At 31.7% G+C, this 14571-nt stretch overlaps 4 protein-coding genes across 4 annotated transcripts; 2 read left to right on the top strand and 2 right to left on the bottom strand.

Moving 5' to 3' along the window:
* Positions 1-227: 227 nt before the first annotated feature.
* Positions 228-2574, bottom strand: LOC107190681 (general transcription factor IIH subunit 1). Its single transcript, XM_015579529.1, is given in 8 exon segments — positions 228-393; positions 466-641; positions 754-887; positions 889-1040; positions 1187-1732; positions 1812-1968; positions 2039-2232; positions 2375-2574. Coding segments are annotated over 8 exon segments (1650 nt in total). The 5' UTR covers positions 2543-2574; the 3' UTR covers positions 228-270.
* A 1855-nt stretch (positions 2575-4429) lies between these two features.
* LOC107190630 lies at positions 4430-5443 on the top strand (the record flags this gene model as incomplete). The annotated part of the gene is made up of 4 exons (XM_015579464.1): positions 4430-4609; positions 4705-4898; positions 4968-5220; positions 5315-5443. Coding segments are annotated over 4 exons (756 nt in total), but the record flags the coding sequence as incomplete, so codon positions are not given.
* Positions 5444-5974: 531 nt separating this feature from the next.
* LOC107190664 lies at positions 5975-12276 on the bottom strand. Its single transcript, XM_015579507.1, has 12 exons — positions 12110-12276; positions 11040-11938; positions 10863-10964; positions 10643-10780; positions 9971-10267; positions 9655-9902; positions 9431-9580; positions 9163-9348; positions 8119-9093; positions 7863-8054; positions 7522-7793; positions 5975-7440 (listed from the first exon to the last, which is right to left on the bottom strand). The coding sequence occupies exons 1-12, from the start codon at positions 12274-12276 to the stop codon at positions 6039-6041; spliced, it is 5028 nt and encodes a 1675-aa protein (XP_015434993.1). The 3' UTR covers positions 5975-6038.
* Positions 12277-12993: 717 nt separating this feature from the next.
* On the top strand, positions 12994-14555 carry LOC107190663 (NADH dehydrogenase [ubiquinone] complex I, assembly factor 7 homolog). The gene is made up of 5 exons (XM_015579506.1): positions 12994-13244; positions 13345-13452; positions 13522-13803; positions 13877-13990; positions 14060-14555. The coding sequence occupies exons 1-5, from the start codon at positions 13134-13136 to the stop codon at positions 14552-14554; spliced, it is 1110 nt and encodes a 369-aa protein (XP_015434992.1). The 5' UTR covers positions 12994-13133; the 3' UTR covers position 14555.
* Positions 14556-14571: the final 16 nt, after the last annotated feature.

The following is a 14571-nucleotide window of genomic DNA, read 5'->3' as shown; positions in this document are numbered from 1 at the left end:
CTACTAATAATGAAGTACATATTATCTTACGAATGAATTCGTGTAACATACTAATGAAAATTTTAAAACAATAATAAACATGATTACGTAAGAATAAATAAACAATATCAGGCAGAACGGGATGCACGATACGATTTTGCTTTGGTTTTTACGAGACACACCCATAATTCCTAATTATGGTAACATTACAAAATGCAATATACGCAGGATGGCCAATATTGCTCTGTTTTATTCACGCTCTTTTCACTTATACGACATATTATTTAACGGCTACCTCATTTGCATTTTACGTTGTTGCCAGACTGCAAATTTTCTATACGCCGTGTTTAACAGCTGATTTAAATGACTTGTCAAGTGTTGACTGACAGCGGAAAAGTCACGTTGAACACGATCCTAAACGGATAAAAATGTTAGACATACAATATAAACAGATAAACAAAGGGTATAACTACTAATAAAACTTACTTCAAACGGTTTAAGTTTAGCAGAATGAAATCTGTGTAATGCTTCGTGCATTCTAATTGCCTTTTCTTCAAGCTGTGGCGTTGTAGGTGGAAAACTACGCCAAAAATGCCTCAGGAGTTCACATGTGCATACATAAACGTTACGTAACTCTTTTTCTAAATCCTTTGGTATTAGTTCTACGATCATACAGAAGATAGAATACGAAATGTTTCAAATAACACTTCTTCTTATGTACATATAGTATTTCAATTTCTCGAGTTTCTGTCATAATAATAACAATATACTTACGTCCAAGACTTTCTTCTCTAAAGCCCTTCATTAGGGAACCACCTGGAGTTAATTCTCCTAAAGCTGAGACGGCTGCAGCTGGACTGACTAATGAGGTTGCTAATTGCCTCGGTATACTATTTCCTGTCAGCCAATTCTTCCGATGTCGGTACTGTATTGCCATATCCTGGTACTGGGCCGTGTAAATATCTATCTATGTGTGCCAAATTTAACGGTGTACTATTCTTTGTGTTTATGTCACAGCTTGAGTCAAGGTCGTCGTACGTTAATTTTTCTTGTATTCTAAGCTGAAAACCATACAAATGTTTTGGTTCTATTGCTAATGTTTAATAGTCCACTCATTAACACTTAGCCACCGAATGGGGAGATCTTTCAATCGACGTTTCGCGCACGGTTGGCTATGTGTTAATATGAAATTTGTGCACAAGTTTACCTTTTTGGTTTTTGGTGGTTCATCTAATCGATCAGAAAGTGTAGCAGATTTACTCACGGATGGAGCAGATCCATTTAATTGTGGTTGAGTTGATTGGATAAGTTGCTTCGCAGTGCTGGCTTTTAAAACCATTATGCTGTGTTGATTAAATCTTTTGATCATACTTTGATGTACAATATTTCCTGAAACTTTGTCAGATTTGCTGGGTCCACTTCCGTAGTTCTCATCCAAAGTTTGATCTTCGAACGAAGTAATATCCACCAATGGATCATCAATACCCGACTGAATATCTTTCTTTAATTCTTGATCGTCTATTTTGGCACATTCGGTAAATAGGTCCTTGGTCCCTGCATTGATACGATCTCGATGAAAATAATGTGATTGAAAGAACTTTGTCCAAAAATCGGATTCTGACATTTTGTGAGGCACATTTTCTTGATGTTTTCTTTTTACTGCAGGATACGTCTTAAATATGCATTCTATAATGTCAACAGTCAAATTATATTTCAATCCATTACAGCCATCTGTTTGTGGCTTTATATCAGCCTAAAAGACAACATGTTCAAATATTGATTGATTCCTCTTCTGGCTGGTAACTTATGCTCAAACATTAAACAAGTCTTACCAAAAATGCACTGTTAACACCAATTTCTTGACGCTGACTCTTTTTAGCTTGAGTATATTCTGCAGCATGTTGTGACCAAAATTCCTCGGATGAAATAACTTGTGTGATAACTAAATCTCTGTATAATTGAAGCAGTACTGGATTTTCCTGAAGCATTCTGGTAAATAATATTTTATTATTGTATACCAATATAATAAAACTTTCAATTACAATACTTATGATATTACCTATTTTTTTCTTCTAATTCTTTATTTACTTTCCTCTTAAATTTTGGTAATAGTTGCTGAAGTAACTCTTTTACATCATCACGATCTTTAATTTGTGCTTCCTGCCCATTTCTATTTACAAAATGAAATGTAGATGATGAACCATCGTGTAGTACAACTTGTAGCTGTATTTTTGACTTTCCTTCCGGTGATATCTTTTGTTATAATTGAATATATAGATTTTTTTAACATAGGTAAACAACATAAAAAGTCAAAATAATGAAAGAATACAATGAATTTATAGCATTATGTTTTTTCTGGAATATTTATTTTATTAAACAGTATTTTGAATATTACACGGATGATCTTACATTTAATGTCAGCATATTTGTGACTGACAGATACAGTGTCCCTATTATCGAGCATCCAAGCTATTCGTTCATTCATAACATATAAAGTACCATCTCCTTTCTTATAACGAACTTGTCCTACTTGCATTAAAACATCTTCTGATGATGTAGTCATGGTGGATATATTGTATTATATGATTCTTCTAAAAATAGTAGGTACAATCCTAAAAAAAAATAATACAATAAAGTAAATATCTAGCATTCTTTAGAAAGAACAAATATGTTTATGACTTTTTGTAATTCTACTAGAAAATGCATATATAATTATATGAAACAAATGAGTAAGTACAACATAAAAAAATATGTAATTTTATGTTATATGCAAAAAATTTCTTTTGTTGCTCGATATTATAGAACTGCTTCTATTAGAAGCCTGTCAATGTTCAGCCATCAGAAGAGAAATATTATCAAAATTAATAAATAACATATGTCTTCATATTCAGGAAATTCTTCGATTTAAAAGAAATTACATATATCATTCGATTGAAAATTAGAATTGTGAATAGTTTTAGATTGTATGAAATTTTAGAAGTACACAATTTGTTAGCGAACCATAATACTGTAGAAGTCACGGTTTGTCACTGTGCGTCCTTGAATATCCGATTACAACATAATGACTTTCCGAAGAAAAAAAAACACTACTTAAAAGTATTTTCCTAGTAGAAACTCGTGTAAGAATCAATGAAATTTTAAAAGCAGTGAAATTTCTAAAGATGTGAATAAAATTCGAAGTCTACGTTACAGATCAAACATTGATGTGATATTACCCGTGACTCAATTTTCCAGGTACAAATTACAGTTATCAAGGAAAAAGGCTTCTGATATTATTTAAAACATGGATCGTGTGTCCTTTAATCGTACGAATGAAAAAACTAACTATAATAGATTCATTTACCGGTAGCAAAGTGCGAAAAACCGTAGAACAATGCAGAAGCCCGTTGGGCGGCACGGCCATGTGCAGAAACACACATCAGTGGACGCATCGCGAAGCAAAGACAGCTGCGGACGGGCCGTCGGTACGAACAGCACCATCGACCTGCCGAGACTACCGCACTCTGTTGTTCGATTTAACTTCCATTAACTTTCATCTTATTAAAAGATTTTTCCCTGACGTCTTTCTTTTCTGATCAAATATCCATACTCTGAGTACATTCTATATACCCGTATGTCTATCTGAAATTACTGTTATAAACCCATGCTGCGAAAAATAATAAATTTTCGTTCGAGAGTTGTTGATTTGACTAAAATAGCGTAAATGTATCATTATGACATGATGATACAGCCATGCGTAGTTACGAGGGCGCTGGACGGCGCCAGATTTTAATGATTACAAACAAATCATTGTGATTACAACTGCTTCTCGTTACATCATTAGATATCAATTAAATAATTTGGTCATCGTTAAATCTGTTATTGAAGAAAGTGTATGGTAGACCTTATTTACAACATAAATTGTAGATTATTTGCACTTTACGTTACCAAGTTACCATAATAAAAATTATTGCCACGATTGCCGAGAATGATGCCCTCTATTTCAGTTTTATTAAATTGCATAAAACATACGAATTATAAAGTATTGATTGGTTAATTTTTGATCACGTGACTTTCAAATTGAACTTATTGTTAGTTACGCATTACTTTTCAATAGATATAAATTAATGTGAAGTGCGAATCGTACATTATTTATTTATTTATTTTTAAGTAGGTAATCTATAAAACGATTAAATGCCAGACGTCTGCGAATGTATAAAAAGATTTTTCGACAATTTTCGATTACATTAAAAAAGTAAGAACATTTTAAAAAAATTGTCTATCAATCTAAATTAAGGAACAAATGGAAGGTAACATAGTACTCAGCTAAATGAATTGTCAATAAAGATCTCAAAAAAAAATAATATACCGAAATCTAATATCTAAATATAGTCATAATTGAGAACTTTGGTTAATATTTTAAAACTGCATTTTCTATATCGAATGAATATGATTTTCTTTGTGAATAGAATTTAAATATGTAATACAAAAACAAGAACAACAAAAAATATGCTTTGGATCAACACGTCCACGTGATACTTCCAAGAAGGGTATGAGTCCGTTTATGAAATATTATACATTAGAAGATCATCAGAATGTAGCACCAAATACATATAATGTTTTGGAATCCTATAAAGCCATTAAAGCCAAGGTACAATTGATTATGATTCACAATATTAGGAAATAGTGTTTATAAGTATTTCATAGTAAATGCAACATAGATTGAAATAGTACATTTCATTTCAGCCTTGTTCTCATAGTATTAGTAAAAAAGGATACAGTGGTATTGCCAGATTTGCTAAACAAGTCATGGTCAAAGATGATTATCCATCACCATTAGATTACAATATTTCTATATTTCCTAAACAGATACACAAATTAAAGTCTCTATCTAAACATAATAATGAGAAGAGGCCATTCAATGCAAATACAATTCCAGGGTAAAGAACAAAATTATCAAGATAATACCAATTATCTACTTTACATAAATTAATCTTTATACATGACAGTCCAGGGATGTATGTCAGTACGAAAGGTGAAGGTATTACATTTGAGCACAATTTTGGCGGTAGAGTAAAAATGAGACTTGGTGTGGATCTAAAATGTTGCAGTCGAAATCTAGATGTTTGCAAACAATGTGGAAAACGGCTAGTAAATGATTATTGGCATTTAAAAAATAAAATATTCTTATGTAGATTATGTATGACTAAAGAATATGAACAGCAAAAAAGATATAAAAAATCGGACTTAATATTATTCCGTGTAAGTCTATAATCATTATAAGAAACTATAACTATTACAATACACATTTGTGCATACATTATAGAAAACTATTAAAACTTATATAAAATTGTAGAAAATCCGAGATTGTTCAATTATACATCAACATGGCTCGACTATTGCCAAAACATGGCTGATACATCCTAAAGTTGTCACACAATGGACACGAAGGGAAGCTTACCTTTCTGCTTATTTAAAAGGGTAAATACAATTGACGCGTATCATTTGATTCCTATTAATATTTGACTTACGTTTTCGAAACATAGCAAGGCAAGCAGTGTTTAATTACATATTTATTTTCTTTAGACTTTAATGTAAACATTTATTTACTGAAAAAAATTTTGTATACTGATCCAACTTGTTTCAACATCAATCAACGGTTATACAATTCGTTTCAATGTATTTATGCTTTTAGGAATAATATGTACAATTGTTATATAAAAAAATAAAAATGTGAGCGCACACATACTTGATGCGTTTGCATACATATGTCTGTATGTAGATACATTAGATGCTTAATTAATATCATTAATGTATATACTCTACTAGACAGCATATTTAATAATTCTGATATCATCACATTTTGTGTGCGTAGTATGCAGTCTACGCATACTATGTAACCGATATCAGGTATTACCTTTATGTTTATATGCATAAACGCTTTGTATACAACAAACGAACAACAGATTCGTACGTTCGTTTATGAATTATACGCGTGAAATATTCGCCACTCCTTACTTCAGAAAATCATTGTTACGTAATCAAATAATGCGCGCTTATACCTATACGTTGTTAAGCAATTAATTACAGCTATTAGGTGACAAGTCTTGAACGTCATTATTTTGCTGAAATATCGCTTGCTTTGTAACATCTTCCATGGGATTACCGCCATCAGGAGCTTGTCTCGATAATACAAGATCCGATGCTCGAGAGGAAGTAGAGTAACTACGTTCAGTCATTTCATCATCGATCTGTTTCACTGAAGTCTTTCCAGGCGACAACGTTGTAGTTGATTCTGTACTATTACTTGCTAGTAAATCGGTGTAACTGGCTTCATGAAGAACGGTTAAATTAACGTTGTTGTCAATATTTTCTGATACACTAGGCGGTGTCATTTTAAACAATTCAGTATTTACAGAAGATGATGCACCGATCTCTTCTAAATTCCGTACTTTACTTAACGTATTATCCACCGACGTAACAAAGGTTTTAGTATAACGATTATCTAATTGTTCAATGGCTTCTTCCTCTGGTGGCGTGTTCGAGTAATACGGATCTGGTACTAAATGTTGATATAAAAGTGGGTTGAAAATGTTGTTTAAATCATTGTCACATTTTGAAGTGTCGTTATTTTCATCAGCAGTCAATTCCTCACGGATTACAGTCGACATTCTGTTAGTATTTTGTGATTGGGCAGACACTTCAGACAAATTTCTAGCATTATATCTTTTGTTTCCTTTAGGCGAACATATAATTTCATAACTTTCCAAAGTTTGAATATTTTGATTATTTACATTTTCTGTTTCCCTGAGCATTGTACATGCTTTGAATTCTTCAGTGGAAATATTACTATTTTGTATACCGTTATCGTTTTCTGGTAAATTGGGTAATAAATCAGTGGAATTTTTCCTCGTTGGGACAGTTGCAGTTAAATGGGTCTGCGAGGGTAACTGTAATGATAGCTTATCAAGTAAGTAACTTATATGGGTCCTCGTTCCTCGTTGTGGATACTTCGAAAAATTATCGTCTACTATTTCAATATTGTCTGTTAAATGTTCATGTCCATGTTGCATTTGACAATTACCATTTGATAAAATTTGTTTAGAATAAGATTTTGATAGATTACAGGAACCAGGTGTAGTTTCTCCATACGTGTTGGTTTTGTTAAAAGTAACAAGTGGTTTGGACGACCAATTTTGAAATTCATTTTCGGTTGATGTATTTTTATTTTCATTCACTATAACATCTGCCTTTTCTAATAATTTCTCATTTAGCTGAGATATTTCACAGATTTTGTCATTATAATTTGTTACTATGACGGGTGTTGTGTCTGTACTTTTGTAATCATTATTTTCTATATCATTATTTGGTTCATTTACATCAAATTCACTTTCAAAGTAATCTTCAAAAGCCGTATTTGTGACATCGTGTAATCGTGATTCTAAACGTTTTGTAATTTCATCTAATTCAGTTAATTTTTTCCTACGAAAAATATAAATTCAGTAATTATATTTTGAAAAAGTATACGTTTTATGATAGAGAACTAATAACAAATTATCTTACTTCAAGGATAAAGACAAGAATGACATAGATACATCTTCAGAACCAATCTGTGATACAGAGTCAGTTAACTGATTTCCACAAAGTTTTGAAACTTCTTCTTGTACAGGTATTATTGATAAAGTATTTTTTTCTGTACTACCAGAATGTGTCTCATGAGTATTTAATGGAAACCAATTTGATTGACATACATTATATGTTGAAATTCGTGTTGTACTCAAGGATGATGTTGATTTTCCGAACAATGATAAATTATCCAATGGCGTTATAGACACCTGAAATACAAATATTACTGTACAATTGAACAAATAAGAGAACAAATGTATATTAAATCTAAACAATACTTTGATTTGTCCATTGCATTTTCCAGCAAAGTCCATTACATGAAACCATCCAGATACTGTAGGAAAACCAGAAATTAACACTGAAAGGTCAATAGCGGAAAATCCAATAACAATATCCTGTTCTAAGTTTATTTGCACACTGGTATCTGTGTCTAATAAGCGCCAAATTTTGATAATCAGTCTCTTCTCGGCCTAAAAAAATTTAATTATACGAAGACAAGTAACAAATTCCATATGTAGTTTAACAATAACATACGTGTAAAAGTAATTCTACTGGCAGTTTCACATCACATTTCCAGTTCCACTTAGGATTACAAGAATGTGGGAAAACATCACTAATCATATGGGAGTGTAACTGTTTTAATGGATCACATTTGTTAGTCCGAAAAGATACATATGTACTTGGTTCGATGGTTTCATTTATCTTCTCTACTTTTGGTAAATGTAATGCGCATTCAATTTCAACAACAGCTCGAAACATGGTTTGACTACACACAGAATTCATTGATTCTTCGTCTCTATGAGTTGCAGATGGCAAATCATATATTGTACTGCTGTAGTCAATGTTTAGTTGTTGGTCTACTTCTTCCACATATTCAGCACCAACCCCAACACTTCTATACATTCCCGTGGGTACATGTTGACTATGTTTAACGCTACCGTTATCACTTTCGTCATAACTATTGTGAAAATTTAAGTCATTTATGGACATTTGGTCCCCTACACTTGTAGGTATTTCTTTCTTTTTTTTCAAATTTATTTTATTATTTGCATGAGATTTGTCAATACTTAAAACTTCCGTTAGACGATCCATTAACGTATATAAAATTAAATCTTCTGAATTCGTCTCTAATTGCGATTCTTTCCTAAATTTTAATTCTCTGATAGTTGAGATGTCGGTCTGACACTCTTGAGTTTTGAAATTTAAAGAACATTTTTTCTTCTCTCCTGAATCAACATCTTTATCTTGTGAAAATATCTCCACTTTTCTCTGTAATTCGGATGAATTACAATTCACTGAAAGTCGCGTCTTCTCTAGATGCTTTATAGATCCGAAAACATTTTCAGCAGAACTTGATTTGTTACGGGTATTTCGTAAATTTCTTGACGTTTCCAATAATGCAATTTGTTCAGCAGTTCCAAGAGCTACCAACGCAAGTAATTCACCATGGGATTGACTAGTTATGGGATCAGTAATTTGCACCCATTCATCTACACTCACAACAGGATACTGAAACATTAAAATAATTAATTTTATGGGTTGCTGCATGTAGAGTTATGTGAAATAAAAATTATGTACCTTAGACAATAGTAAGTGAGGCAGTACACATGGATCTCTATACGCAACATATAACTGATGCATAGACAGTTTTGTCAATCCTAGTAGATTGTCTACATTGTTATTGTTTCTATAATAAACTTCAATAATTATGTAATTGTCTTTTATGCGATCTAATAGATCGGTGCTGTGAACGACAGGTACTAACTGCAATATAAAAAGTATTTATAAATAGTATTTATGTATTAGTATAAACAAGTATTAGAAAATAAGTAAGTAAAACAATTACTTGACAGAACTGATAAAACGGATTTTTTGTGTTACTACAAATTTGACTTTTACTCTTGTCCTCTTTCCAAAATGCTCTACATACTAAATAAGTATTTACTTCTGACAATTCTTTTCCTTCAGATATATATATCAAACCCTGAAGTAAAACCTGTGGAATAATTGTTCTTTCAACAACAATAATCATGTTAAGAATACTTATATTGTAAATCATTCTTTTTTTACCTTCTCCTTGACATAATTTTCTTGACTTTTTACATCAACTCTTATATTATCTGTATTTTCTGTTTTGCAGTGAGATATACCTGTTGAAGCAAGTAAATCATTGTCAGCAGTTACACAATCTACCTTCTGCGTTGAAATTGATGGGACTTGACTATTGCTTTCTGACTGAACATCTGTTGCACTTTTACTTTTTTTATTACTTTTATCTTGGCTTAATTGTCGTTGTATTCTCAAAGCGGGTATATTTTCTTTGGAACATATAATATCATCTAGAAGAGTATAACACACAAAATGATCAAAATAGGAATACTTTTACCTCTAATCAAAATATGCTTACCAATATACTGTTTCCCAAAGTGAATAAAATCCGAACCTAATTCTGCGATCACATTTAATTCGCCAATCTTTATTCCTTTATTAACAATAATTATGCACTGTGCAATGCTCCAATTCTCACTTTTTATAATATCACTAACATACATAGTACCGGCGCCTAATTCTGTTAGCGATTTTTTATTACGATGACGGACAAGTACTTTATACCTTATGAAGTATTCTGTGTGTGATTTTAACTTCGATATTTCATAGATACTATCGTGGTTAAAATAAATTTCTATGAACATATATTCTCAATTAATTCTATTATGTCATTAATAATAATTAACCCTCACCCGGCCGATGCTGGGTCATTTCGATCTGTCTCTTGTATACATGTTTCTACAGTCAAATAGTGGATTCTATGCAGTGTCGCATTTCTTCGAGCTCGTCGAGAACTTTTTTCTTCTTTTCTCCCTCTGATCTTTATTTGAAAATACGCACGTTGCATCAGTATTCAATATAACAGCAAAAAATGAAGACGTATGTATATAAAATTTCGTATGAGTCAAAATGACCCAGTATCGGCCCACCACATCCATATTTTCGATCAGCTGTTCGAGGGTTAACAAATAAAAATTGTAAAAGTTGATATTACATATTTAAAATATACCTTGATCTATTTGCTTCTTGGAACATACTCTTACGGATTTGTTATTATTTCCTAATTTTTTTCCTGTTGTTCTAACATGATCAAATATCATATTGTACTGAAGTACATAAGTAACAGACAAAGAAATATTATCGTGATCTAAAAAGAAACATATATGTAAAACCATGATTTATTTAAATGTTTACATGATACTTCATATTTGTATTTTATGTAAACATACGTGATAAAGAAGAAGATTTAACACGCCTATAACCAGCAGGAGTCAAAGTAAATGATTCCACAAAAATTCTAATACTATTTACATGATTCAGTAATAAAATTTCTGGAATATAACATATTACAACTTCAATTTATAAAGTTAAAACATATTAAATGTTTACTAAAATGATTTATATACCTTTTGGTTTCTTATGAAGTTTTTCTTCCAATAATATTTCATCCAGTGGAAAATTTGTCTGTGCAGAAGATGTATTATTTAATGTAATGTTTTGCTTACCGTGTTTGCCAATTGTAAAATCATTGGCAGTAAAATCGATGCAACTTGAAGTTGGGGAAGTCAATTTGGCTGTACACAATGCTTCATTCTCATCAAGAGTAATTGTTTTTGCATCCATAATGTAATCGTATGATTTTACATTATCTTCACCAAACACATCAAAGTATACAGTGGCGTTTAATGATTTATTGCTGTCAGTACAAACATCTTTGTTATACGTTTCTCTCAATATTGCCCCTCTGAGTCTTTGTGCTCTTGCAACAATTTGTGCAACAACTTGATCCATTATTTCTTTATTTGCTGTTGTCAAAGGTTTCTCATATCTCATTCTCCTAGACTTTAAAATGGATTTATAAATTTCACTATCCTGTGGTTTCGATTTATTCCATACATTATATGTATTGTTAGTTACGTCTCTTGGATATTCAAAATCATTAGTAGCTCCAAGCACAATCTTATCTATAACATTCTCTTTTACATACTGGTGTGATTTTACTTGCATATTTGGAGATCTGTCCACATGTTCTAATTTCATGAAAACGTGAATTTCTGCTATTTTATTTCCACATTCATTTATGATTGGAACGTATTCGAAACATGGTTTCAAGTCAAAAAAATCTAATAAATTTGTTATTCTAGATGTACCTATCACTATGTTATTTTCTTCCGAAATGATGGTTAATTCTATGCACTCACAGTTTTTAACATATTCTTGAAAAAGATTTATACTTGTACGAATAGCATAAATTTCTGTTGTTTCATACTCAGATCGCGTGACATTTTTTGTAATATCTACTGGTCTGAAAGATATGCACATTATAACATTTAGAAAGCAGCATAGCTTCCATAATATAAAAATTAAAGGACTTGATTTATTTAAAGAAGAGATACTTGCTAATACTAATAAAAATAGATAGATTAAACTCAATAAACAAATTCTTAATATTGGATATACATATAATATACTTCACCTGAATTGAGCGCTTATAGTTTCACCCCACCAAGACGCGAATATTTTAATATCTTGAAAATTTTTTTCCGACCAAATGACTTCATCTATAACAAGTTTCAAATATCCATGAATTTTCCCTTTAACTAACGGTGGTAAAGATTTCTGACCCTTTATCTCTGAATCCATTTATTTTTTGTGCACAGGGCATTATTAAATTTTGTCATTCGTTTACATCTGTCACCGATTTAGGTTAACGTTATCAGAACAGTACAGTATATTGAACAAAAATTTGCGCAATAATCCCACTTATTATTCGAAAAAATAATTAACATTCACACGATTATTATGTCCTTTTTTGTAATCTAACGATAATAAAATCGATGTTTATTCTGTTATCTACGATTCAATTTCTCATCAGAACCAATCACAACTGCTCACAATTGATCAGAACTGATCTGACATCTGACCGAACGACTACGAATTACGAGCTACGAGCTACGAGCTACGAGCAGTGATGCCAGCCTGGCACTGGAGGGCGATGAGGACAGATGAGGACAGATGAGGAGAAGGAATGCTGCACCATGCTGCACGCATGTAATGCCTCCACATAGCCGTAGGAGAATCCCCCACCAACAGCCCCATTAGAAAGAGAAGTCTGTTACTCCATGTATTATCCTCTCACTCACTGCCAACCTCATCCATACTATAAGACCGCGCAGTCTATTATACCAACTTACATTGTGCTTATATGTATACTTACTGTGTTTACACCTTTGCCTTTAAACCCTTTAACTCCGTACCTTATGATTTTTAGTTGAATTAATTGTAAAAAAAAAATGTTGCAAACATTTCGATTATTTAGAAAATATGTTGGGAGTTATAGATTACTAGAGGCAAGTATGTTATCACATTGCCGAAAAACAAATTCTCTATTTTATTCATCAAACGATTCTTCCCATTTGGATGAGGAAAAATTGCCAAACCTTTATCGACATTTATATTCAAAAATCGTAGCATGCGGACCTATTACCGTTGCCGATTTCATGAAAGAAGTATTAACTCATCCAAATGCGGGTTATTACATGAACAAAGACATGTTTGGCGAAAAGGGTGATTTTACAACATCTCCAGAAATCACACAGTTATTTGGCGAAGTATGTAAGTCTATTATGTTTAAAACCTTTCAACGAAAAATAATTTGAATTTAATGTCTTTAATATATAAGTTTAATTCATTTTATTTTGTACTTTCTAGATAATAGCAGTTTGGATGTACCATGAAAAGACAAAAATCACGAATTGTCCTTTTCAAATTATTGAATTAGGCCCAGGTAGAGGAACTTTAATGAAAGATATATTACGGGTATGTTTTTAGTATTAAATATGTCAAAATTTATATATTTTATTTTGTAAACATATACCTATCACATAGGTATTTAAGCAATTTCGTGTGCTAAACAATGTATCAATACATTTGGTGGAAGTTAGTCCTATTTTGTCAATGATACAAGCAAAAAATTTATGTAAAACAAGTATAGAACATGATATCAGAATAAAGAACTCTGAACAAGATTGCATAACTTATTATAGAGAAGGTATTACAGAAGATAATGTAAATATATATTGGTATTATTCTATTGAGGATGTACCCAAAAAATTCAGTATATTCTTAGCGCATGAATTCTTTGATGCTCTGCCAATACACAAATTTCAGGTATTTAAAAAATAAACAGGATATAATTATATTGTATCTAAACAATACATAAATAGACTTGTTTCAACTACAGAAAACAGACAGAGGGTGGAACGAAGTTCTGGTGGATATAATTGAAAACAGCAATGAAGAAAAATTTCGTTACGTGTTATCAAACATACAAACACCTGCCACTGTTTATATACCGGTAAGAATATGCAATTTTTCTGTTGAAATTGTATTACAAACAATTATTATATAAACAGATGTTTTACAGGACAATGAAAAAAGGGATCACATAGAAGTTAGCCCACAAAGCTTAGTGCTAGTAGATTACATGGCTCAGTATTTGTGGGAATGTGGTGGATTTGCTTTAATTTGTGATTATGGTCACAGCGGTGATAAAACCGATACTTTCCGTGCATTTTGTCGACACAAAGCATACAATCCACTTTTAAATCCGGGAATTGCAGATTTGACGGCAGATGTTGATTTTGCAGCTATAAAAAGGATTGCAGAAAAAGATGACAGGCTAATAACCTTTGGACCAGTACCTCAAGCGTGTTTTTTAAGATGTCTTGGAATCGATGTACGGTTAAAAAAGCTTTTAAGAAATGCTTCAAAAGATGCACATGAACAGTTAGAATCTGGATATCAAACAATAATGGACGAAGATAAGATGGGAAAACGTTTTAAGATTTTATCACTATTTCCATCTATCTTAAAAGAGTATTTTCAGGAATTTCCAGTCACAGGATTTTTTAATAAATAAAAACAGCAAATCTAAAT

The sequence above is a fragment of the Dufourea novaeangliae genome, unplaced genomic scaffold (genome assembly GCF_001272555.1).
Source record: "Dufourea novaeangliae isolate 0120121106 unplaced genomic scaffold, ASM127255v1 scaffold170, whole genome shotgun sequence".
NCBI classification, from domain to species: domain Eukaryota; kingdom Metazoa; phylum Arthropoda; class Insecta; order Hymenoptera; family Halictidae; genus Dufourea; species Dufourea novaeangliae.
This window is presented reverse-complemented; position numbering and strand designations above follow the sequence as displayed.

Coding starts and splice junctions, on each gene's coding strand:
- LOC107190664 (XM_015579507.1), bottom strand. CDS start 12,276: ATGGATTCAGAGATAAAGGGTCAGAAATCTTTACCACCGTTAGTTAAA. Junction 10,965..11,039: donor ACTTCATAAGAAACCAAAAG/GTATATAAATCA, acceptor GTTATATTCCAG/AAATTTTATTACTGAATCAT. Junction 7,794..7,862: donor AATGCAATGGACAAATCAAA/GTATTGTTTAGA, acceptor TTTGTATTTCAG/GTGTCTATAACGCCATTGGA.
- LOC107190663 (XM_015579506.1), top strand. CDS start 13,134: ATGAAAGAAGTATTAACTCATCCAAATGCGGGTTATTACATGAACAAA. Junction 13,245..13,344: donor TCACACAGTTATTTGGCGAA/GTATGTAAGTCT, acceptor TGTACTTTCTAG/ATAATAGCAGTTTGGATGTA. Junction 13,804..13,876: donor TGCCAATACACAAATTTCAG/GTATTTAAAAAA, acceptor TTTCAACTACAG/AAAACAGACAGAGGGTGGAA.